The sequence below is a fragment of the Ovis canadensis genome, chromosome 15 (genome assembly GCF_042477335.2).
Source record: "Ovis canadensis isolate MfBH-ARS-UI-01 breed Bighorn chromosome 15, ARS-UI_OviCan_v2, whole genome shotgun sequence".
Classification (NCBI taxonomy): Eukaryota; Metazoa; Chordata; class Mammalia; order Artiodactyla; family Bovidae; genus Ovis; species Ovis canadensis.
Window position 1 is genome coordinate 9,056,415 of NC_091259.1, and position 25,228 is coordinate 9,081,642.

The 25,228-nt window shown below is 38.5% G+C and overlaps 1 protein-coding gene across 6 annotated transcripts in view; it reads right to left on the minus strand.

The window, feature by feature from the left end:
* MRE11 (MRE11 homolog, double strand break repair nuclease) overlaps positions 1-25,228 on the minus strand; it is a 78,122-nt gene that overhangs the window by 45,657 nt on the left and 7,237 nt on the right. For 2 of the 6 annotated variants that reach the window (XM_069554761.1, XM_069554762.1), the window contains exons 4-10: positions 22,945-23,105; positions 15,295-15,382; positions 13,489-13,630; positions 9,522-9,636; positions 4,418-4,603; positions 3,551-3,722; positions 848-928 (exon numbers count right to left, since the gene is read on the minus strand). In XM_069554761.1, the coding sequence (XP_069410862.1) occupies positions 848-928; positions 3,551-3,722; positions 4,418-4,603; positions 9,522-9,636; positions 13,489-13,630; positions 15,295-15,382; positions 22,945-23,105 (945 nt within the window). The remainder of the gene's footprint in view (positions 1-847; positions 929-3,550; positions 3,723-4,417; positions 4,604-9,521; positions 9,637-13,488; positions 13,631-15,294; positions 15,383-22,944; positions 23,106-25,228) is intronic. The other 4 variants (XM_069554764.1, XM_069554763.1, XM_069554765.1 and 1 more) reach the window with 2 other exon arrangements.

Consider the following 25,228-nt stretch of genomic DNA (forward strand, 5'->3'; position numbering starts at 1 on the left):
CAATTGCCAGGGACTGTTCTGGGATCTTTGGCTACATTAGTTAACAAGATTCACAAAGTTCCATGCTTCCATAGAGCAGATAGTTTGGTAGCTGAGGATAAATAATAACCAAAATAAATAAACAAATAAATTGGATGTCGTAGTTCAGGTGGATGTGTTGTGGGGAAAAAAGGAAGACGTAGAGAAGGGTAAGTGAAATCAGCAGTGCTGGAGAGAGGGCCTGGGGGTTACAATCTTAATCAGGCTGGGGTCCACTGAGGTGACTACCTGGGTGACATGAACAGACCTGGAGGAAGTGAGCAGGTCTGATATGCCCGAGGCACTGCAAGTCTGAGTGCCTGGAAGGAGGGGAGAGCGGGGAACCGCAGGCAATGAAGTCCGAGAGCTCGGCCAACCTAGTCAATACAACACTATTTAGAAATGAGGGAAGCAAGAAAACAAAAACGTCAAACCTATCAGAATGAACTAAAATGGATTGCCAACAAGGATCTACTATATACAGAGTACATGGAACTTTACCAATGTTATGTGACAGCCTGGATGGGAGGGGGATATGGGGGAGAACACATATATGTATGGCTGAGTCCCTTCACTGTTCACTTGAAACTGTCACAACATTTTTAATCATCTATACCTCAATATCAAATAAAAAGTTTATAGAAAGGAATGAAACTACAATTAAATCAAATACTGGTTGCTTTATTATTTTCTTCACCAATGATGACAGCTCTTTTTACTATACGTACTCTCTTTGCTACTTTACCAAAAAAAAAAAAAAAAAATCATGTAAACTGTACAACTCTCCTTTGAAAATCAATAAAGCTAAATTCATCTAAATAGGACTTACTCGCAGTCGTATAAGAGGCTTCTCTGGCTGTCGAGAATTTCCCAGACGTTCCCGTTCTGCATTTTCAAGCATTTCTTCAACCTCAAAATAAAGATATTGTCATGACTAGGGGGAAGAGGTACCTCTGGCTGGCATCTGGTGGTAGAGGTCAGAGAGGACTTGCAAAAATCCCACTGTGCACAGAACAAGCTCCCACAACAAAGCATTTCCCAGTCTAAACTGTCAGCTGTGCCAAGGCTGAGAGACCCTGAGCTCCCTGAGTAGGCAGGGACAATCCACTCACTCATGCTCCATCTCCAGAGCCTGAGAGATCAGGTTCAGGGACAAGTACATGACCTCAGTCGAGGGAAACTCAATGTTTAAGGGGTTTATCTGGAACCACTGGGAAAAAAATGATTCAGCTGTAAAGGCAATGTAAGTCTGTGGGCCACCGCATGACAGACTTCCTTATAGTGAAGCTTAAGATAAAAACCACAGGACTGGGTGGCACAGGACTAAACATGGAAACAGAGACCGAAGGGCCTGCTATCTTAATCTGAGTTTCTAAATCTGGTCATCTTGAAACCAGCAAACCTAAACCTTTCAGTTATATGAGTTACATGAAGCTAGTAAAGTTGTGACATTGGGTGAGTTACTTTAAGGTTCAGCTCCAGTGGGCGTTTCTGCAGTTTAGTGGTTATCACATTTGCCTCACTTTATGGTTCAGCTCCTCTTTCTATAAAATGTGGATGGTAGACTCTACCGTCCTATAGCATTGCTAAGTGGATTAAATGCAAAACGCTGTCAACAGTGTCCAGAATATACAAGCAATGAACAGCAGTGACAATTATCATTATCATAAAAAGCAGAAGAGCATACGCAGAGTAAGAACTGAGTAAGTGTTAGCAATTAATGTTACATATGAACGACTTCTGTTCCAACAGCAAATCTGTAAGTCTAATTTGTTCGTTAAGTCCAACAGTTATCCTAGGTACTCAACTAACACAATCGACTACATAATCCTATACTGTAATAGGGTTCCCAGCTGGTGCTAGTGGTAAAGAACTCGTCTGCCAATGCAGGAGACATAGAGATGCAAGTTTGATCCCTGGGTCAGGAAGATTCCCTGGAGGGGCGCATGGCAACCCACTCCAGTATTCTTGCCTAGAGAATCCCATAGACAGAGGAGCTTGGCGGGTTACAGTCCAAAGGGTTGCAAAGAGTCAGACACAACTGAAGCAACTTGGCACACATGCACAAATAGGTTTATAATACTTTTCATACAAAAATACATAAAAACAAACACAAAAAAATAAAGAAAACATTTTTAATCTTAAATGCGGCACTTTGAAAAGTACAATACCAGCTACATCACTGCTGCTTTTACTCTTCCTTCCAGACATTCTTCAGCTTGAAATAAAGATACTGTATTACCATACTCTATACAGTGATTGTGGTGGTTTAGTCGCTAAGTCATGTCGGCCTCTTGTGACCCCATGGACTATAACCCACCATGCTCCTCTTGCCTGGGAGTCTCCAGGCAAGGATACTGGAGTGGCTTGCCAGTTCCTTCTCCAGGGGACCTTCCCAACCCAGTGATCAAACCCATGTCTCCTGCACTGCAGGCAGACACTTTACTGCTGAGCCATCAGGGAAGCCCTCTGTATAGTGCAGTACACCAGAGTACAGCCACTGCAGAGGATGCATGCATGTGACAATGTACAGCAGACATGTGAACTAATTTAAGTGATGGGACATGCAAACGCATGTCCGCATCTTTCAAAGTTTGCAACTTGAAGGTTCATGTGTAGACTTACTGTATTAAGATGTCAAGTTCCATATTATTAAATGCATTCATCCAACTTCAAAGTGGCTCAAGAAATTCTGCAGAGGTTTAGGGATGGTGATCTGTATGGGAGGAGGTATGGGACTTACACTGAAGTGACATGGTCCCTGTGCTGTGTTTAATCACTCAATCATGTCTGACTCATTGCAACCCCAAGGACTGTAGCCCACCAGATTCCTCAGTCCATGGCATTCTTCAGGCAAGAATACTGGAGTGGGTTGCCATGCCCACCCCCAGGGGATCTTCCCAACCCAGGGATCAAACCGAGGTCTGTTGCATTGTAAGCAGACTCTTTACCATCTAAGCCACCAAGGAAACCCAAGAATACTGGAGTGGGTAGCCTATCCCTTCTCCAGGGGATCTTTCCAACCCAGGACTGAACCAGGATCTCCTGCATTGCAGGATAATCTTTTACCAGCTGAGCGACCAGGGAAGCCCTAGCAGACACATTTCAAGATTTTATCTGGAGGTAGATTTCAGGGTGAGAGGATGTGTGAAGGAGATTACTAGGCTAAGGTTCTCGTCATCTACCATAGTATCCTGCGATTCCCCAATCAAAGTTACTGCTTTCATTAATAAAATGAACAAATTATCAAATCAGGATAAAAAAAGAAAAGCAATTATACATGCATCTCTGAGGAGGAGGAAAGGATCTGGGAGGGGGACTTAAAGTTTCCTCTATATGTAGCATTCTTCCATCTCAAAGACTTAAAACCTTCAATACACCTAAACTCATTTACTGAACAGTGGTTCCTTAAAGGTTTCATGAGAATGTAGCAAATGTAATGTCTTCCCTCTAGTCTACTGAAGTATTTAATTCAATGTAAATAACCTCTCAACTAAAATAGATTTCATTGACCTTTATCTAGAAGAATTACCTTCTCCAAGCAGAAGTTCTGTATGACTTGCGTTACTTTAGGATTATCTGGGTTAAAAATGTCTGGATGATCAGCCAGAACAATATCATCCATGAAAAACTGCCTCACTGTTCGGAGAGGAATTTTCTGCATATTCATCTTCCTTCCTTTAATACGCAGCAAACCAATGTGTCTAAAATGAGGAGGGAAATGAAAACCTAATCACACTGTACATTTCCTCATGAAGATGTGCACATCAAAACGATCATATTTGTTAATGTCTACAAAATCCTTAAAACCTCCCCTCCTTAAAAAATGTTTAGTAATTTGATTTTTTTTTAAAATATTTATTTATTTATTTGGCTGTGGACTTTCTAGTTGTGGCATGCAATGCTTAGTAGTTGTGGTGCCTGGGCTTAGTTGCTTCGTGGCATGTGGGATCTTAGTTCCCTGATCATTGATCAAACCTGTGTCTCGCACATTGCAAGGCAGATTTTTAACCACTGGACCACCAAGGAAGACTTTTAGTAATTTGATCTTAATGTTATATCACAGGAAAAAATGTAAACATTCTTCTTCCCCAGAATAAAATCTACTCATCCATCAACTTTCCTATAGCATTCTAACTTAAAATTTAATTAATAAAAAATGTTAGCCTTGAATTGGCCTAATGAACAGCAAAATCATTAATACCACTGGGGTATTTCACTCCTGCTGAAAACAGCTTAAAATCTAGGAAAATAGTAATAGTATATGGAATAATCAGTCTTTATAAATAAATTTATCATATAAGTAACAGCACCATCAGTACTTTTGGCCTATGAGATGATCAGATTATTATAGAAAATATTTTTAAGAATTGATTTGGAAAATATAATCATTACTTACTTCTTTACAGCTTCTCCTGGGGAAAGAGACGTGACCACTGAACTTCCAGGCTGTGACACGTAGAAGAGCTGCTGTTCATTTTTGGTTGGAGCTATTTTACACTCATGTTCATGGCCCCAGATAACAAGATCGATGAAGTCATCCAAAAACTGCTCTGGAATGAAGTTGGTACTTCCATGTTTACTCCTATGCCAAGATTTTTAAAACTAAGTATTACAAATATCTACAGATATAAAACAACTTCATAATAAGTCTTTCTCCAGTCACTAAAGCTTTATTATCCCTTCTATAAGCCAGAAAGTGTTCGAGGGGTTGGGGATACAAAGATAATATCTAATTCCTAATCTCAAAGGGTTTACAAGCTTGCAGGACACAGACAAGTAAAAGCCTCAAAAGAGAAAGCAGTCAATTCTACACAGAGGCAGGTCACAAAAGGTAAAGAGGAATACCTCTCCCTGTGGGAAAGCCAGAAAAGCATGAGCTCTAGAAAGAGTAAAAACCTATAAACTGGTCTGAGTGTACACCAAACAAAACACAGAAGATGACAGTGAATTTAACCTAAGCTTATAAGTCCCCTCACTTTTAACATGTTTCTTTTACTGATTAAAACAATGAGAATGTCAGTCTTATATAAGAGATAAGAGTTTTCAATATTAAATAAAATATTGTATGAATGTGATTTCCAAATCCTTATTTTATACCTAGTTTAGCTGCTATTATTAAAAGATATCTGAAAACCCAAAGAGAGGAAAATAAGAAAAAAATTCTCCACAATATTGATTTATATCACTGAGAATTTAAGTACAAGTGTTCAACAACTTCAACCAGCATTCAACTGAGGCAAGCCGACATTCATTCACTCAACAAACATTTACTGAGTATCTGTATGTGTCAGGTTTCCCAGGTCTCTTCTAGATCCTGAAGACACGAACAAAGTCCTTGCTCAAATGGGGGAAACTAGCAATAACACAATATGCTCATGTATATGCATACACATATACATATATATATATCTATGTTTTTTATATAAAGTTTTGTCAGACAGTGATAGGGGCTATATAGAAAAATAAAGGGAAAAGTTACATGTAAAAGGGAGGCTACTATACACAGGGTGGTCCAGAAAAGCCTCTCTGACAGGAGACAAGTAGCAGAGCATGGAGATGAGGGACCAGGAATGCCCGAGACCTAGGCAGAGCGAGGAAATTGATGGCAACGGCACTGACATGGGAATGTTTCCAGTGAGTTCAAGAGCAGCAAGGGGACCAGTGTAGCTGAGCAGAATGAATGCACGGAAGAGCAGGAAGTGAAATCAAAAAAGCTCATGTATCTAGGAATGTTTATGTAAAAAAACTTTTATGTAAAAAAAAATGTATAATGCTATCACAATGACTGAAGAGAGCAGAATAACTCAAATAAACATGATGTATGTGTGCCTTCCTGGAGCACAGGAAAAGGGAAAATTACGCTGGTGGGTTGACTCTGACTTATGACACAGAAGCCTATTAGAACATCCTTGCGGAGATGTTTTGCATGACAAAATCTGTTTAGGGTTTACCTTCTTTCGCTGCAAGAAAAAGAAAATTGATCAACATATAGAAACAAATAGGAAATAAAGTAAAATGTAAAAGGCTCAAAAATTCTTGCTCTGTATGAGAAAATCAGTTTGTTTTTTTTTACAAGGCCCTGAAAACATACTTACCCAGAAAACAATAAGAATGTAAGAATGCTGAAGGTGAAAAATGACCCTAACAGCATTACAATAAAAACCTATTATAATGACAATGAAGGGATAGGGGAAAAGGAACTGACCTAAGTAACTTTAGAAAGTGGTGTTTTTTACTAGATATAGTTTAAGGCTATGGACTAAAATAATACACAAACACTGAATCCTGGCTGGCAAATTTTCTCAATTTTAAAATTACTTTATATATGAATTAAGATTAAAAAAGTAAGTAAACATAAAGATGATACAATCCAGGTTTCTGTTAGAGAATGAAGCCTCAAATAAGGGAGAAGACAAAAATGAACCCTGTAGGGCTGGATTCAAATCAGTACGAACTTGCACTAGGGTTTTTTGTTTTTTTTTTTTAACACACATATTTGTTGTTCAGTCGCTCAGTCATGTCTGACTCTTTGCGACCCCATGGACTGCAGCACACCAGGCTTCCCTGTCCTTCACCATACCCGGGAGTTTGCTCAAACACATACATACATACAAATATGTATACATGAATTAGTAAATATACACATATTCCCTTAACTCTAGTCATGAGGGCTATGGAGACCGGCAGTAGCACTAAGCACACTTAGTGGCCATATCTGGGTTTCTAAATACCACTCTCCGATGAAAGCAATTAGGGCTCCTTGGCGAAGTAGTTGATTCCTGGGCTTGGGAGAAAAATACAAGAGGAGCCTGGAGCAATTTGTAGGACTGGAAGGTTAATGACATAGTTCAAAAAAACAAAAAGGAAGAGGGCTTGCTGAAAGAGCACAGAAGCCGATATAAAAATGCTCTCAATGGTCAGAGTTGAAACAAAGTAAGCAACAACAAAAACTGCTAATACTGGATTGTACCTCAAAGAATAAAATAAATATTTGAGTCTAAAGTAACATAAATGAATGGAATGAATAAGTAAATAAATGAGAATGACAAATTTTCCTAACAGAAGACTTTCAGTCAATAATTATAGAAAGAATAAGGGAAATTTAAAAAGTTACAAACACCATCACAGCATTAATTACTGGAAACAAGATGCACCTTCAGTTTAGTTCAGTCACTCAGTCGTGTCCGACTCTTTGCAACCCCATGAACCACAGCACACCAGGCCTCCCTGTCCATCACCAACTCCCAGAGTCCACCCAAACCCATGTCCATTGAGTCGGTGATGCCATCCAACCATTTCATCCTCTGTCGTCCCCTTCTCCTCTTGCCCTCAATCTTTCCCAGCATCAGCATCTTTTCCAATGAGTCAGCTTTTCATATCAGGTGGCCAAAGTATTGGAGTTTCAGCTTCAACATCAGTCCTTCCAATGAATACCCAGGATTGATCTACTTTAGGATGGACTGGTTGGAACTTCTTGCAGTCCAAGGGACTCTCAAGAGTCTTCTCCAACATCACAGTTTAAAAGCATCAATTCTTCGGCACTCAGCTTTCTTCACAGTCCAACTCTCACATCCATACATGACCACTGGAAAAACCATAGCCTTGACTAGACGGACCTCTGTTGGCAAAGTAATGTCTTTGCTTTTGTCTATGTTATCTAGGTTGGTGATAACTTTCCTTCCAAGGAGGAAGCGTCTTTTAATTTCATGGCTACAATCACCATCTGCAGTGATTTTGGAGCCCAGAAAAATAAAGTCAGCCGCTGTTTCCCCATCAAGATGCACCAGTGGATGCTAAAGCCTGTGGGTCAAAGTCTAAGGAGAAACAGGATATTCACATAGTCTCAATGTATTTTTCCCAATATATTATTATAAAGTAGAAGATGTGACCTTTCCAGTGGAGAAACGTGGTCTACACCACCTTAATCAAATGATCAAGATTATTAACATCACCCTTAACAGCAACCAGCCATACCATCCATTCCCCTTACCAATGTGCCACTCCACCTCTCATTCTGGTATGGAATGGCTTCTGACTTATTCCTACTTGGGGAAAGCAGAAAGTGTAGCAGAACTGGGAAGCCTTCAGCAAGAGAAGGAACAAACTCCCCGTCTGTTACATAGAAACCAACATATCAAAACCCTGTCCTGTTTCTCCTTTGAAACTCACCATGTTTATTCAAGAATATACATAAGGCAACATAACACTGCAGCCTAAAACCTTTCTTTCACTGAGTTGTGGTGATGGACAAGTACCAGAGTATTCTACAGTCAATAAATATCTCTTCAATAAATACTATTTAATAATAATAAGAAGAAATTATATAATCAGGCCCCAAATCCCTTCAGATTCTTTTTCAATAACTTTTCAACTTTGTTCCTTATATATCATTTCACTGCCACCATTGTTACCATCTCACACTTTTTTACTATAATTATCACATAATAAATCTTGTTTCTTCAAATCTCTATTTCCTTTCAATCAACCTTATACCCTGCCACTAGATTAAATTTCTTAAAACTACCAACAAAAAAAAGCTGATCTACCTATATTTAATATTCTGGAAAAACACCTGTATATATGTACCAGGAGTAATGTATAAGAATATTCCTGTACCCACTTCAGCAGCACATATACCAAAAAAAAAAAAAAAAAGAATGTTCCTAACAAAAAGATTAAAAAAAAAAAAATCTGGAAATAACAAAACACTCATCAACAGGCAAAAAAGTTGAAATGTATACATCAGTGAAAAAGAGTTATGCTGTTAAGCAGCAAAATGAATCATAGTGACATAGGGCTTCCCTGGTGGCTCAGTGGTAAAGAATCTACCTGCAATGCAGGAGACCTGGGTTTGATCCCTGGGTTGGGAAGATTCCCTGGTGAAGGGAATGGCTACCCGTTCCAGTATTCTTGCCTGGAGAATCCCATGGACAGAGGAGCCTGGCGGGTTACAGTCCATGTGGTCACAAGAGTCAGACATGTCTAATGACTGACATTTTCATTTTGAAGTAACATACTATTGAACAAAAATAAGCCAACTGCAAAATATAAAGCATGGTTCCAGTTATACCAAAACCAGATAAAGATGACTCATGAGTAAGTGTATAACTGAACAATAAAGCAAGCTATGGACAGATTAAATAAAAAGTGAAGATAACGCTTCCCTATAAAGTATGTAGAAAAAGATAGGGTCAGAAAAGGGCATGGGGTAATGTACTGCTCATGTTCCACTTCCTTCTGAATTTAGGAGCATTCATTTTATGGTTTTTGGTATTTCTTACCCATATGCTAGAAATACTCATTTGCATTAATAAGTATGAATATATATTGAAAATGATTTCAAGATGCAGTCACGCAATGCCTATCTAAGTTTGCCTGATCCCGCACTGACAGCTTTCAAGGAATAAGGAACCCTTTACTAAAATATAGGTAAGCTCAGAAATAGAGATTTGGGGAACCTCAATATTTGACTCAAGAATTTTCAGAGACAAAACTTTTACCTGTTCTGATGAATCACAAATAAGTTAAACCAAGAGTTCTCATCTTCTTTGGGTCTCAACATTGTTACTTTTTTGTTGACAAACATTCGATAGAGCCTTTCATCTGGAATGGATCCTGAAATAGACATTACATTATTTTAAAAGTTTTGCTTCTAAATTATGTGCTTCTCTCAGTATCTCATTTTCCTATCAGAGAGATATTTGAAATCTGATATTATTATTCACAAATGAAAACGTTCCAAGTTCGTGCCTGACAGCTGCTGAGCAGTTGTTTTTGTTTAGTCGCTCAGTCGTGTCAGACTCTTTGTGACCCCATGGACTGTAGCCCATCAGGCTCCTCTGTTCGTGAGATTTCCCAAGCAAGTACTGGAGAGGGTTGCCATTTCCTCCTCCAAGGGGTCTTCCCGACCCAGGGATTGAACTCGAGTCTCCTACAAGTGTCCAGTATTGGCAGGGGAAGTCTTCACTGCTGAGCCACCAGAGAAACCTGCTGAGCAGTCAGTTGCATTCAAAGGATGTTTTCCATGTCAAGCATACATACCTTCAAAATCTAGAAAATGTAGAATAAAAATCTGTTTTCTATGCTCATAGTCTTATTAAAATTTTTAATAATATTGTTTCCTACTCTATTTTTTCTATGTGTACTCTTGATCTAACATATACATTACAAAATACACAGGAAATGACATTAAAAGGGGTGAGATTTTAAAATGTACTTAAAAATAATAGTTTTATATATATTATGCTTTTAAATAAAAACAGTGTGCTTTTAAATAATTTAATGATTTTCAAATAACTCTTCCTAACTCCCCAAAGGATAATCTTAGTCTAGTATAGGTCAATGAAAATAAACATGCAAATTATAATTTTAAATGCTATAAAAGGCAAGTCAGGATGCTAAGAAGGCAATTATCAGTGGGAGGACAAGGTTACCACTTCATGGAGTGATTAAGGAATAAAAGTCAATGCTGCAGAAGTATAAGAGCTAGAAGAGGTCTAGCTTCTAGAGAGAACTCCTAGTGCTAGCAATTGAAATGATGGTGGAATGTATGACTGGGACAAAAAAGGCAAGACATGAAAATCCAGGGCATTAGAAGGTTGATCTACTTAGCTGCAGAAATACTGAGAACACTGACAAAACTGGAAGGTAAGCAGGTAAGAAAATTGAGGTAATGGAAAGGGCAGTTTATTGGTTGGCAGTTAGCTTCAAGGATATCTGAAAAGGAAGGACAGGGGGTGGCAGCGGGAAGCAAGGAGAGCAGGGACTTGCCCTCCAGCCCTTCCACCCTAGAGCCTGTGAGAGGCCAGGAGAAAACTGCACAGGACACAGGAGCCTCGTAGGCCAGTGTCACTCACAGTGACACAGCACAGGGAGCGTTCAGGGACTGATGATATGAGGAGTCTGCTAACTAAAAAGGGCTCTAGAATATGAAACCCCACTCCAGTATTCGTGCCTGGAGAGTCCTGTGGATGAGAAGCCTGGTGGGCTGCTGTCTATGGGGTCGCCCAGAGTCGGATACAACTAAAGCGACTTAGCAACAGCAGCATATACAGAGCTGGGGTGGGAGTAGCCGCTGGAGGGTAGAGACTGAGTCCAGTTAAGGAAAATAGAACAGGATGAGATAAGAGCTTGCAGAGCTGAAATAGTTTCAGCTATTGAAGCTGAAACACCAATACTTTGGTCACCTGATGCAGAACTAACTCACTGCTTCTGGCAGTGACTAAGGCATAACGGGGTTTGTCCTTGGTTTGAAAGTGTAAGGATCAATCATTTTCTTCAGATATGATCCCTAATGTTACAGTGATTAAAATATCAGGAGTGTTTTTATTTTTAAGTGTATTTTACTTCCTGCTCTATCACTTGCAAAAATCAGACATAATATTTTGATCTCATCTTCTGTATCTCTGAAATAGAGATTGCCATGATGCTTTTCTACTGGCAAAATTATGTAACCTGGGCAAAGACTCTACACTTCCTACAGAAAGTATTTAAATAAACCATCCATCTTAATTATTCTTTAAAAACATATACAAAGAGAAATGAGTACTAAGGCTTCTATTATACTAAAATCACTCAAAAAATAATGAAAACTATGGGCTTCCCTGATAGCTCAGCTGGTAAAGAATCCGCCTGCAATATGGGAGACCTGGGTTTGATCCCTGGGTTGGGAAGACTCCCTGGAGAAGGGAAAGGCTACCCACTCCAGTGTTCTGGCCTGGAGAATTCCATGGACTGTATAGTCTACAGGGTCGCAGAGAGTCGGACACGACTGAGCGACTTTCACTCACTTCACTCATGTTGAGGTTAGTTATAGCATGAGTTTTTTCTCAATTTCCCCTGGGGTACTTTAAAACTGGTTTAACATGAAGCATAAATTTTATAATACTTAGGAAATGGCAACCCACTCCAGTGTTCTTGCCTGGAGAATTCCACGGATGCAAGAGCCTGGTGGGCTACAGTTCATGGAGTCGCAAAGAGTTGGGCACAATTTAGCAACTAAATGATACACATCAAAAACAATAAAACTATTGCATTCATATAACAAATATCAAACTGAACTTAACCAAATGAAGACACAAAAAATACACTCTGAATGCATGCTGAAAATGGTTTTCTCAGTAGTCATGTATGGATGTAAGAGCTGGACCATAAAGAAGGCTGAGTGCAAAAGAATTGATGGTTTCAAACTGTGGTGCTGCAGAAGACTCTTGAAGAGTCCCTTGAACTGTAAGGAGATCAAACCAGTCAATCCTAAAGGAAATTAACCCTGAATATCAACTGGAAGGACTGATGCTGAAGCTGAAACTCCAATACTTTGGCCACCTGATGCAGAACCAACTCATTGGAAAAGACCTTGATGCTGGGAAACATTGAAGGCAAAAGAAAGGAGCAGCAGAGGATGAGATGGCTAGATAACATCACCTACTCAATGGACATGAATCTGAGCAAACTCTAGGAGATAGTGAAGGACGAACTCAATGAGGTCACAAGAGTCAGACACAACTTAGCCACTGAAGAACAACAAACAAAAATAGTCTTCCATTCACATGTAATAAAGCCTAGCAAACAAGCTTTTACCTACTGGAAACTAAATAAATTTCATAAGTTGATAAAGCAAATTTTCAGAGCATTGTAGATGACAGTTCTAAACAAGCACTAACAAAAATATCATGTGAGCCACCAAAACAGGCCAAATATGTAATTTTAAATTTTCTAGTAGCCACATTAAAATAAGTAAAAGAAATTGGTAAAATTAATTTTAATATATTTTATTTAACCCAATATCTGAGTAAGGTATTTTACATTTTTTTTCTGTCTTTAAAATCTAATATGTATTTTATACTTATAGCATGACTCAGTTTAGACTAGCCACTTTTCTAGTTCCTGATATCCACATGATTACTGTATTGGACAGTGTATAAAAATGCAGTTTTTCTAAATTACTCTATAGTTCTGATGTTCAGGATTCTTGTCTGAGTCTAAAAGAAAAAAAAGAAAGAAAAAACATACAATAGCTACTAAGGGAAAAAATATTTTTTCATCAAAACTGCTATTAAAAACAAATCTCAAGGACTATTGAAATGAAATGTCAGTCGGTCCTTCATGTCTGACTCTTGAAAACCTGATGGACCGTAGCCTGCCTGGCTCCTCTGTCCGTGGAATTCTCCAGGCAAGAATACTGGAGTAGGTAACCATTCCCTTTTCCAGGGGATCTTCCTGACTCAGAGATCGAATCTGGGTCTCCTGCACTGCAGGCAGATTCTTTACCATATTGGTAAAGAATGAAAAAGAATGAAAAATGTCCATCAAAATGTTGTAAGATTTTTTAAAGTCACCCATAAGGAATAATTAGATTTGCCTCACTACTTTCCAAACAACAACAAAGTGAACTCCAGAATTTGATTTCCTAGTTGCTTAAACAAGTAAATGTTTATCAACATAAATAGTAATATAAAGCCATCTTACCTAAGCCATATAGAGCAATTTTTGTACTTCCTTTCTGAAGCAAAACTGGACTAATGTCTATCTTCTCCACAGACAATGAACGTCCAAAGTGATTGACAAATCCAGCACAACTTAAAATATCCAGGGCGCAGAGTGCATCTGCCTATGCAAAATATTTTCAAAGAATATTACTGTATATCTAAAAATAAATAACCTGCATGTTATCACTTATTAAAAGTATACTCTGTATAGCAGTTATAAAAACCTAGATGAAGATAGTGCCTTGTCAAAACAAGATTACAATAGTAAACTATGTGCTATCCTTTTTTCTATCACTGTGAGTAGAATCACATGCTAAATGCAAAGTTAATATTTCATCAAAATTTATCATGTCTTGTCCACTGGAAAAAAAAAAACCATCTATATTAAGCAGACCTCTCAAGATGTGAGGAAAAAAAGACTAGCTAAATAGTGATTTATAATACATTAATGACCAGAAAAAATAAAATGATATTTTGAGATTACTTTCGGTTCAGTTCAGTCGCTCAGTTGTGTCCAACTCTTTGCGACCCCATGAATCGCAGCATGCCAGGCCTCCCTTCCATCACCAACTCCCGGAGTTCACTCAGACTCACGTCCATCGAGTCAGTGATGCCATCCAGCCATCTCATCCACTGTCACCCCCTTCTCCTCCTGCCCCCAATCCCTCCCACCATCAGAGTCTGTTCCAACTCTCTGAGTCAACTCTTTGCATGAGGCAGCCATAGTACTGGAGTTTCAGCTTTTGCATCATTCTTTCCAAAGAAATCCCAGGGCTGATCTCCTTCAGAATGGACTGGTTGGATCTCCTTGCAGTCCAAGGGACTCTCAAGAGTCTTCTCCAACACCACACTTCAAAAGCATCAATTCTTCAGTGCTCAGCCTTCTTCACAGTCCAACTCTCACAACCATACATGACCAGTGGAAAAACCATAGCCTTGCCCAGATGGACCTTAGTCGGCAAAGTAATGTCTCTGCTTTTGAATATGCTATCTAGGTTGGTCATAACTTTTCTTCCGAGGAGTAAGCGTCTTTTAATTTCATGGCTGCAGTCACCGTCTGCAGTGATTTTGGAGCCCAAAAAAATAAAGTCTGACACTTGTTTCCACTGTTTCCCCATCTATTTCCCATGAAGTGATGGGACCGGATGCCATGATCTTCGTTTTCTGAATGTTGAGCTTTAAGCCAACTTTTTCACTCTCCTGGGCCTTGCTGTCTTTACTTAGCATCACAAGAGTATCTTCCCACAAATCATTAGCCACAAAAAAGATCAAAACTCATAATTCAGTTTCAACTGAACGCATGTCAGTTTTGCACCACTGTAAAGCTGAAAAATCTTAGGTCGAACCATCATAAGCTGAAGATGGTCTGTACTTCCTTATCAAACAAAATAAGATGATCTAATTTAGATTTAAAACTGTTCATGAAACAATTACTTCCTACAGTGAGATTTTTGAGATAAAAGCACCAGGTAATCTGTAAAGCATTATACAAATGTTAGGTTATTCCCAACATTTATTTATTCCTAAATGTTATTCCTTCTACTGGTTACTTATTGCTAACTTTGGCACTCAAGAAATAAAAGCATATCTCATACATCAATTATTATCTCAGATTTTTTAAAGTATCTAAAAAGCAGTATAAAAGCCTATATGAATGATAAAAAGTCAATTTGAATCTCTGAGTCAATCTGACTAAAAGTTGCAGGGAAGAAGTGGAAGAATGCTTCCCCATAGACAAACGGAAAATTTCTAAAATTTCAACAAACTTTAAGAACACAATAATTACCCCTGTGGGATCATCATGATTGCCGTGAATACTAAACACCGGAATTGAAATGTTGAGATTGCCATCCTGGTAGTTCACCCATGGAAACCTTAAAAAAAGAAAGAAAAAATTTCTGTAAGAGACAAAAGCTCTTTCCTCCATTCTCCTCCTCCAAAAACTTAATACTGTTAGAGGCAAATTGGATTATCTAAGCTGGCAGATGACTACTAGTTTGGAGTTTAAAAAAAAAATTCAATCATAGGCAATAATTCAAGTTTGAAAAGATCTCAAAGTACTGCACTTGAAAAGAAAACCTTACAGTATATGATGCTTGTGAATTGTACGAACGATTTGATTATCTGAATAGTAAGCTAATAGGCTTTCAAAATTTCAAAGTCTTTGTGTTAGGTCTGTATTTGTATTGTAGAAGCAGAAGGGGAAGAAATACATCTACTCTAGAATACAAAAGACCTTGATTAAAAATTCCAGCTCTATCACTTACTACTTGTATGACAAATTTTCATAGTACTCCTGGCCGTAGTCACCAAGCTGCACTTCTCAGAGGAAATGACACTAGCAATTTCTACTTTATCTGTGCAAAAATATCTTATACCTATAAAGCAAATAAATACATATTCCTTCTTCCACAAATGGCAGCACAATATAGACCTCTGGACCCTGCCTTTATCACTTAACATACTTTGTAAATGATTCCATATCAGTATATAAAGAGCTTCCTTGTGTCTTTTTTTAGCCAGACACTGTATGGATTATTACAATGTGTTTAAGTAGATACCTATCAATGGACATTTGGGCCATTTCCAGTCTTTTGTTTCACAAATGGTTGAGCACTCCTGAACAAAGGTGCCCTTGTGAGAGTATAGGAAATTATCAGGAGGACACTGTCAGGTCAAAAAGTACAGCTACATTTGTAAATTTGATTACTGCCAATTTCCCCTGGTTGAGGTGGTATAACTTACATATAATACAATGGCAATGCATGAGACCATTTCCCCTTACTCCACTAGTACAATATATGATCAAACTTCTTGAATTTTATACCAGTGATTCTAAACCCTAGCTGCACAGCAAAATTCTCTAGGGATCTTTGAAGATCCGCCAATGTCTGAGACACAATCAGGGAGATTAACTGACCTAGAGACTGGGCATCAGTTTTTTTAAGATTCTGAGGTAAAGATAATACACACCCAGGACTGAGAATTACTGATGTATATAAATCCTATAGGAAAAACATATCTCAGTGTACTTCATCTTGTATCTTTCATATTCTTTTAGTATGTTTAAATGTCACTTTATTTCCTTTTCAGTGAATGATGTCCATATTCTTTACCTAACTTTTTGTTTATTAACTCATGAATTTCTTTTAACTGACTTGAAAAAATTATTTATCTATTGGGAAAATTAGACCTTAATTTGCCTTGAATTAAAAATGTTCTTTCTGGTTGAACCTGGACTTCTGACTTCCATGGGCAGCTCTTGCCATGCAGAAATTTACAAAGACAAAAATACCAATCTTTTATGGATTCCGGATTTGTGCAATACTTAGAAAAGTCTTTTCCACATCCAGATTTTTTAAAATTCTTAACAGTTCCTCTAGTTCTTTTATTGAATAAGCTACATTTTCCTGGAGATATGTGACACCACCTTTATCAAATACTAAATTCCCACATGTATTGAGGCTATTTCTGGAACTTCTATACTCTTCCAATTACCTGCCTATCAATTCATGAGTCATATCACATTTTTTATTAATGTAAAGAAGGCAATGGCACCCCACTCCAGTACTCTTGCCTGGAAAATCCCATGACGGAGAAGCCTGGTAGGCTGCAGTCCATGGGGTTGCTGAGGGTCAGATACGACTGAGCAACTTCACTTTCACTTTTCACTTTCATGCACTGGAGAAGGAAATGGCAACATTCCAGTGTTCTTGCCTGGAGAATCCCAGGGATGGGGGAGCCTGGTGGGCTGCCGTCCATGGGGTCGCACAGAGTCGGACATGGCTGAAGTGACTTAGCAGTAGCAGCAGCATTATAATATACTTTTTTCCAGCTATATTGTGATATAACTGACGTGCAACATTGTGTTACTTTAAGGTATACAAATACGTTGGTTTGATATATTCATATACTGCAAAATGATTAACCACTGTAACTTACCTACCACTGTAATTAACACATACTCCCTTCAACAGCTGCCAGCATGTCACACAGTTACCATCTCCTTTTCCTAGTAAGAACATTTAAGATCTACTGTCTTAGAAACTTTATTAAAACTATAACTAATACTATGCTGTACATTAGATCCTATGAATGTAATCATTTCTTAATCAAAATTATACTTTTTGACCAGCATCTCCACTTCCCCCCCACAACACCTGGCCCTGGTAACCACCATTCAAGTCTCCATTTATATGAGTTCAGATTCCCTATACTGTGTAAGTGATATTACACATTATTTGTCTCTTTCTCTGACTTAGTTTACTTAGCATAAAGCATTCAAGGTCCATGCATATTGTCTCACATGAAATGATGTCTCTTCTTACAGTTGAGTAACATGTATGTTTTACATATACACACATATACATATTACATGTTTATCCATTCTTCCACTGATGGACATGTACACTGTTGCCACCACTGCCTTATCTTGGCTACTGTGAATAATGCTGCAATGAACGTGGGAGTGCAGACTATCTCTTCAAGTACTGTTTTCATTCCCTCTGGATATATACCCAGAGGGAGAACCACTGGATCACACGGTGGTTCTGTCTTTGAGGGGGAACCTCCAGTGTTTTCTATCGGCTGTATAAACTGGCATTCCAAATAGTGTGCAAGGGTTTTCTTCTCTCCACATTCTCCCCAATACTTGTTCTCCCTTATTTTTTTGGTGACAGACATCCTAACAGGTATGGGGTAATATCTCATTGTGGTTTTCATATGCATTTCCCCAATGATTAGTGATACTGAGCACCTTTTCCTGTACCTGTTGTTTGTTCTATTTCTGTGAAAGTTACCATTGGAATTTTGATAGGGACTGAACTGAGCTAAACACTACTTAGTAGTCCTCTTTTTCAGAGTTTCCCTAATTCTTTTTTTGTTCTATTTTTCTACATGAATTAGTAAACTGGAACAGAAAATTATCCAAAATGTAGTACAAAGAAATAAAGTTATAGGGGATACTAAAAAGTGGGTAAGATATAATTTTCAGAAAGAGAACAGGAAAGAAGGTTTGAGAACATTTGCTACTGTTGTTTAGCTGATAAGTCATGTCCAACTCTCTTGCAACCTCATGGAATGTAGCCCACCAGGCTCCTCTGTCATGGGATTTCTCAGGTAAGAATACTGAAGTGGGATGAAAGAAATCAAAGAGCACACAAACAGATGGAAAAATATACCATGTTCATGGATTGGAACAATCAATATAGTGAAAATGAGTATACTATCCAAAGCAATCTATAGATTCAGTGTAATCCCTATTAAGATACCAATGGTATTTTTCACAGAACTAGCACAAATAATTTCATAATTTGTACGGAAATACAAACAACCTCAAATAGCCAAAGCAAATTTGAGAAACAAGAATGGAACTAGAGGAATCAACCTGCCTGACTTCAAGCTATACTACAAAGCTACAGTCATCAAGACAGTATGGTACTGGCACAAAGACAGAAATATAGATCACTGGAACAAAATAGAAAGCCCAGAGATAAATCCATGCACCTATGGACACCTTATCTTTGATAAAGGAGACAAGAATATACAATGGAGAAAACACAATCTCTTTAACAAGTGATTAGAATTTTTTAAAACAAGGAAACATATGTAAGAATCTTTCGAAATCCAATTCTAAACCCAGCCAAATTATCAATCCAAAGTTAAAAGTACTCATCTTCTTAAATACAAAAATCCCCAAAAATTTACCTCCCAATATAAACTCCTTTTTAAAATATATTTATACACAAATAGGTAAGAAATAAGAATAAAAATAGCTGTGAAAAGCAGAGAAGCGAAAGGCAAAGGAAAAAAGGAAAGATATACCCATTTGAATGCAGAGTTCCAAAGAATAGCAAGGAAAGATAAGAAAGCCTTCCTCAGTAATCAGTGCAAACAAATAGAGGAAAACAACAGAATGGGAAAGACTAGAGATCTCTTCAGGAAAATTAGATACCAGGGAACATTTCATGCAAAAATGGGCTCAATAAAGGACAGAAATGGTGTGGACCTAACAGAAACAAAAGATATTAAGAAGAGGTGGCAAGAATACACAGAAGAACTATACAAAAATGATCTTCAAATAATCACAATGGTGTGATCACTCACCGAGAGCCAGACATCCTGGAATATGAAGTCAAGTGGGCCTTAGGAAGCATCACTACAAACAAAGCTAGAGGAGGTGATGGAATTCCAGTTGAGCTATTTCAAATCCTAAAAGATGATGCTGTGAGAGTACTGCACTCAATATGGCCATAGGACTGGAAAAGGTCAGTTTTCATTCCAATCCCAAAGAAAGGCAATGCCAAAGAATGCTTAAACTACCACACAACTGCATTCATCTCACAAGCTAGTAAAGTAATGCTTAAAATTCCCCAAGCTAGCTTTAACAGTACGTGAACCATGAACTTCCAGATGTTCAAGCTGGGTTTAGAAAAGGTAGAGGAACTAGAGATCAAATTCCCAACATCTTCTGGATCATCGAAAAAGCAAGAGAGTTCCAGATAAGCATATACTCTGCTTTACTGACTACATCAAAGCCTTTGAGTGTGTGGATCACAACAAACTGTGGAAAATTCATAAAGTTGGGAATACCAGACCACCAATCCTGTCTCCTGAGAAATCTGTATGAAGGTCAAGAGGCAACAGTTAGAACCAGACATGGAACAACAGAGTGGTCCCAAATTGGGAAAGGAGTTCATCAAGGCTGTATATTGTCACCCTGCTTATTTAAATTCTAGGCAGAGTATGCCACGAGAAATGCTGGACTGGATAAAGCACAAGCTGGAATCAAGATTGCTGGGAGAAATATCACTAACCTCAGACATGCAGATGACACCACACTTATGGCAGAAAGCAAAGAAGAACTAAAGAGCCTCTTGATGAAAGTGAAAAAGCTGGCTTAAAAGTTAACATTCAGAAAATAGAGGGGTAAACAGTGGGAACAGTGACAGAATTCATTTTGGGGGGCTCCAAAATCACTCCAGATGGTGACTGTAGCCATGAATTTAAAAGACACTTGCTCCTTGGAAGAAAAGTTATGACCAACCTAGACAGCAGAGACATTACTTTGCCAACAAAGATCCATCTAGTTGAAGCTATGGCTTTTCCAGTAGTCATGTATGGATTTGAGAGTTGGACCATAAAGAAAGCTGAGCACCAAACAATTGATGCTTTGGAACTATGGTGTTGGAGAATACTCTTGAGAATCCCTTGGACTGCAAGGAGATCCAACCAGTCTATCCTAAAGGAAATCAGTCCTGAATATTCATTGGAAGGACTGATGCTGAAGATGAAACTCCAATACTTTGGCCACCTGATGGGAAGAACTGACTCACTGGAAAAGACCGATGCTCGGAAAGATTGAAGGCAGGAGGAGAATGGGATGACAAAGGATGAGATGGTTGGATGGCATCACTAACGTGATGGACATGAGTTTGAGTAGGCTGCAGGAGTTGGTAATGGACAGGGAGGCCTGGCGTGCTGCAGTCCATGGGAACGCAAAGAGTCAGAGACACGACTGAGCAACAGAACTGATGTCTGTTTTCATGGAATACTTTATGTGTGTGTGTGTGTGTGTGTGTACACATATACCTATATGTATACACACACACATATATATATACATACACACACACACACACATATATACATATGCCCACATTTTTACATATATATATTTAAGTTCTGTATACTGAGAGAAACCAGAAGCACCACAAGACAATAGCCATGTGCATGCCAAGCATCCAGATTCTAGCTTACAAATACCATTCCAAAAGGAACCAAGACTCCCTGAGTATAAAGCTTGGGAAAATACAGAATTAGCCTGGAGCATCTTCCAATGCCAAAAAGTAAGAAAGATGGGGAAAAAAGATTAGTGTATGTTGACAGGACACAAGAGCCCGTCTGAAAGAGTGTCCAATAGCTAAAGCTGAAACAATTTATTTGAGCAACAAAACAGATTATCAAAATAATGTTAAATTACAATTCAAAGGAAAAAAATGAGTTCATACTGATATAAATGATTTAATAAGTTCCTACTAATATAGACAACTGAATAAATAAACAAACAAATGGGGGACAAGGGACAAGTCTTTATGGAACAATTCCAATTAATAAATGGCAGAAAGAATGTGGGAAACAGGAAATCACCATGAGGACACTATAGTTACAATAGCTGCAGGCAAGAACCACTGGCAAATGCTAAAACTACTGGACAAACATTAAAGAGAAAGGAAATAGTTGTAGAGCCTCTCCTAAAATTTTACTGATTTTAGTAAGTGGTAGCTTTAACATGCCCATAAATTCTTTGACACTCTTTTCTCTCTCCAAGAAGCAAAACTTAACTCCCTCTCTTTGAATGTGGGCTGGACGTGGAGACTCACTTCTACAAAATAGTGAATGGAAAGAGAAAAATATTAAGTTGATAGTGGAGAAACCTGTAAGACACTATCTTAACCAAGTGATCAGGGTTAACATCACCAGCTCAGGTCATATTGATGGCATATACTACTAACAAGCTATGAGAAGGGCAATTCACCTATAAGGAATATTCTTTCCCCAAAACCAGTAACCCTAGTCTAATAATGAGAAAACCCAAATTGAGAGATATTCTACAAAATATCTGACCAGTAAACTTCAAAACTGTCAGTGTCTTTTAGGAAAAAACTGAGACACTGGCATAGGCAGAAGACAACTTTGAGATCATTTTAATTAAAAGCAGTGTGGTACCTGCTCAATGTATAAGAAAAATGACATACCTTTATGACCTGGGGTTCTAGGTATATATTGTCAATAAGTCCCAAAAGCACAAATCTTAAAGAACAACATATTTGACTGCTGCTGCTGCGTCACTTCAGTCATGTCCAACTCTGTGCAACCCCATAGACGACAGCCTACCAGGCTCCCCTGTCCGTGGGATTCTCCAGGCAAGAATACTGGAGTGGTTTGCCATTTCCTTCTCCAATGCATGAGAGTGAAAAGTCAAAGTGAAGTTGCTCAGACGTGTCATATATTTTACTATGAACATTAAAACTAAGTATTTCTATCATCAAAAGGTCCTGTCAACAGTCAAAAGACAATTATTGATTAGGAAAAAAAATATATGTGTAACAAAGGCTTGATATGTAGAATATAAAAATAGCTCCTGCAAATTCAACATGAAAAGCAAAAACAATCCAAATTTTTTAAATGGACAAAGGATATGAACAGAGATCCCAAAAGTACAGTAAAAATCTGAGAAGTTACTCTATCTATTAATTAGGGAAATACAAATTAATACAATAATGTACAGAAAATTCAAAGAACTACAACTGCCAAGGAAATAGCTTACAATGAAGAGAAGATGACTAACTGTTTATGTGTTCATGCATCCTACATAGGAAATGTTATATATCACAGACACAAGGAAACATTCACTGAAGCATTTAAATATACTTACTTACTAAAACCAAAGTTAACTGACTGGTCGCTGAGAATTTCAAACTGTACAGGACGATCCCCCATACAATATTTTCTTAATAACTCGAGGCAGGTATGTAATGTTTTTCTTGAGGGTTTATTTTCATGAAAAAGATCACCACCTAACAAAATAAAATCCACCTAATCAACAGAAAATAGTGTGAAAATTAGTATGTTTTATAGGTAAAAATTTTAAAACTATAGACCAAAGAGAGAAAAAAATTTTATAAAAGATACCATTACATGTGGAGATTTAAACTTTCATATTTTATTCATTTAAAGGCCCTTCCAATCTGGTTACTAATCTGATTCGCACTTAGGTTCCCAGGCCACCTTCAAAAAGCCATCTTCAAATTACTATACCAAGTCTCTAACTCATGCTACCAGAAGTGATTTCTTTTCTTAAAGTTATCCAAATCAAACATAAACTTTGCACTTTAATAAAACCTAGAGTACATCATGAGAAACGTTGGACTGGAAGAAACACAAGCTGGAATCAAGATTGCCAGGAGAAATATCAATAACCTCAGATATGCAGATGACACCACCCTTATGGCAGAAAGTGAAGAGGAACTAAAAAGCCTCTTGATGACAGTAAGAGGAGAGTGAAAAAGTTGGCTTAAAGCTCAACATTCAGAAAACGAAGATCATGGCATCCGGTCCCATCACTTCATGGGAAATAGATGGGGAAACAGTGGAAACAGTGTCAGACTTTATTTTTGGGGGCTCCAAAATCACTGCAGATGGTGATTGCAGCCATGAAATTAAAAGACGCTTACTCCTCGGAAGAAAAATTATGACCAACCTAGATAGCATATTCAAAAGCAGAGACATTACTTTGCCAACTAAGGTCCGTCTGGGCAAGGCTATGGTTTTTCCAGTGGTCATATATGGATGTGAGAGTTGGACTATGAAGAAGGCTGAGCATTGAAGAATTGATGCTTTTGAAGTGTGGTGTTGGAGAAGACTCTTGAGAGTCCCTTGGACTGCAAGGAGATCCAACCAATCCATTCTGAAGGAGATCAGCCCTGGGATTTCTTTGGAAAGAATGATGCTAAAGCTGAAACTCCAGTACTTTGGCCACCTCATGCGAAGAGTTGACTCATTGGAAAAGACTCTGATGCTGGGAGGGATTGGCAAGAGTTGACTCACTGGAAAAGACTCTGATGCTGGGAGGGATTGGAAGCAGGAGGAGAAGGGGACGACAGAGGATGAGATAGCTGGATGGCATCACTGACTCGATGGGCCTGAGTCTGAGTGAACTCTGGGAATTAGTGATGGACAGGGAGGCCTGGAGTGCTGCGATTCATGGGGTCGCAAAGAGCTGGACACGACTGAGCAACTGAACTGAATTGAACTGATAGAAGGAATGGTTCAGTGGTAAAGAATCTGTCTGCCAAGCAGGAGACCCAGCTTTGATACCTGGGTCAGGAAGATCTGCTGGAGAAGGAATTGGCAACCCACTCCAGTATTCTTGCTTGGGAAATCCCATGGACAGAGGAGCCTGGTGCGCTACAGTCTATGGGGTCACAAAGAGTCAGAGACAACTTTGTAACTAAACGACAACATGCAAGGAAGAGCTGATTCAATCCAAATTACTCACTTGATTCATTCAACAATGATTTTGACTTCCTATAGGCAGTGACAGCTCAGGAAATAGCCATCTACAAAACAGATCACGTCCCTGCTCTCATTGAATACAATGTACCATACCTCATACTGAGTATGATGAATAAAATATGACCCCTATTCTATTCAAAATCCAGTGGGAGAGAAAAACTGCTATGCATCTAAACATAAGTCAAACTCTGAATTTAGACAGGAGGTATGTACCAGGAGAAGAGCTATTACCAGAGATAATCTCTGGTATCAGAAAGACTCATCACAGGGCATGGCACAGCATACACTTGTTTAACAAACATCTGCTCTTCCCATCTTCCTATGCACTGTCTTCCTCCCCTTTAAAGCCCCAGACTCCCTTTCCCCTTCTCCTTAGATCAGGATGGCAGATAAGCCTCCATTACCTCACTGCTGGGTGTCTCATATTTTTGTGGGGCTCCTGCATGGGAAATATCATGGACAGATGAGCCTGGCGGGCTATAGTCTGTGGGGTCACAAAGAATTGGACACTACTTGAGTGACTAAACAATAACAACACACATATGCAATTTTTTAGTCTATTAATCTGTCTTGCGTGCATGCTAAATTGCTTCAGTCGTGTTCGACTCTTTGCTACTCTATGGATCATAGCCCACCAGGTTCCT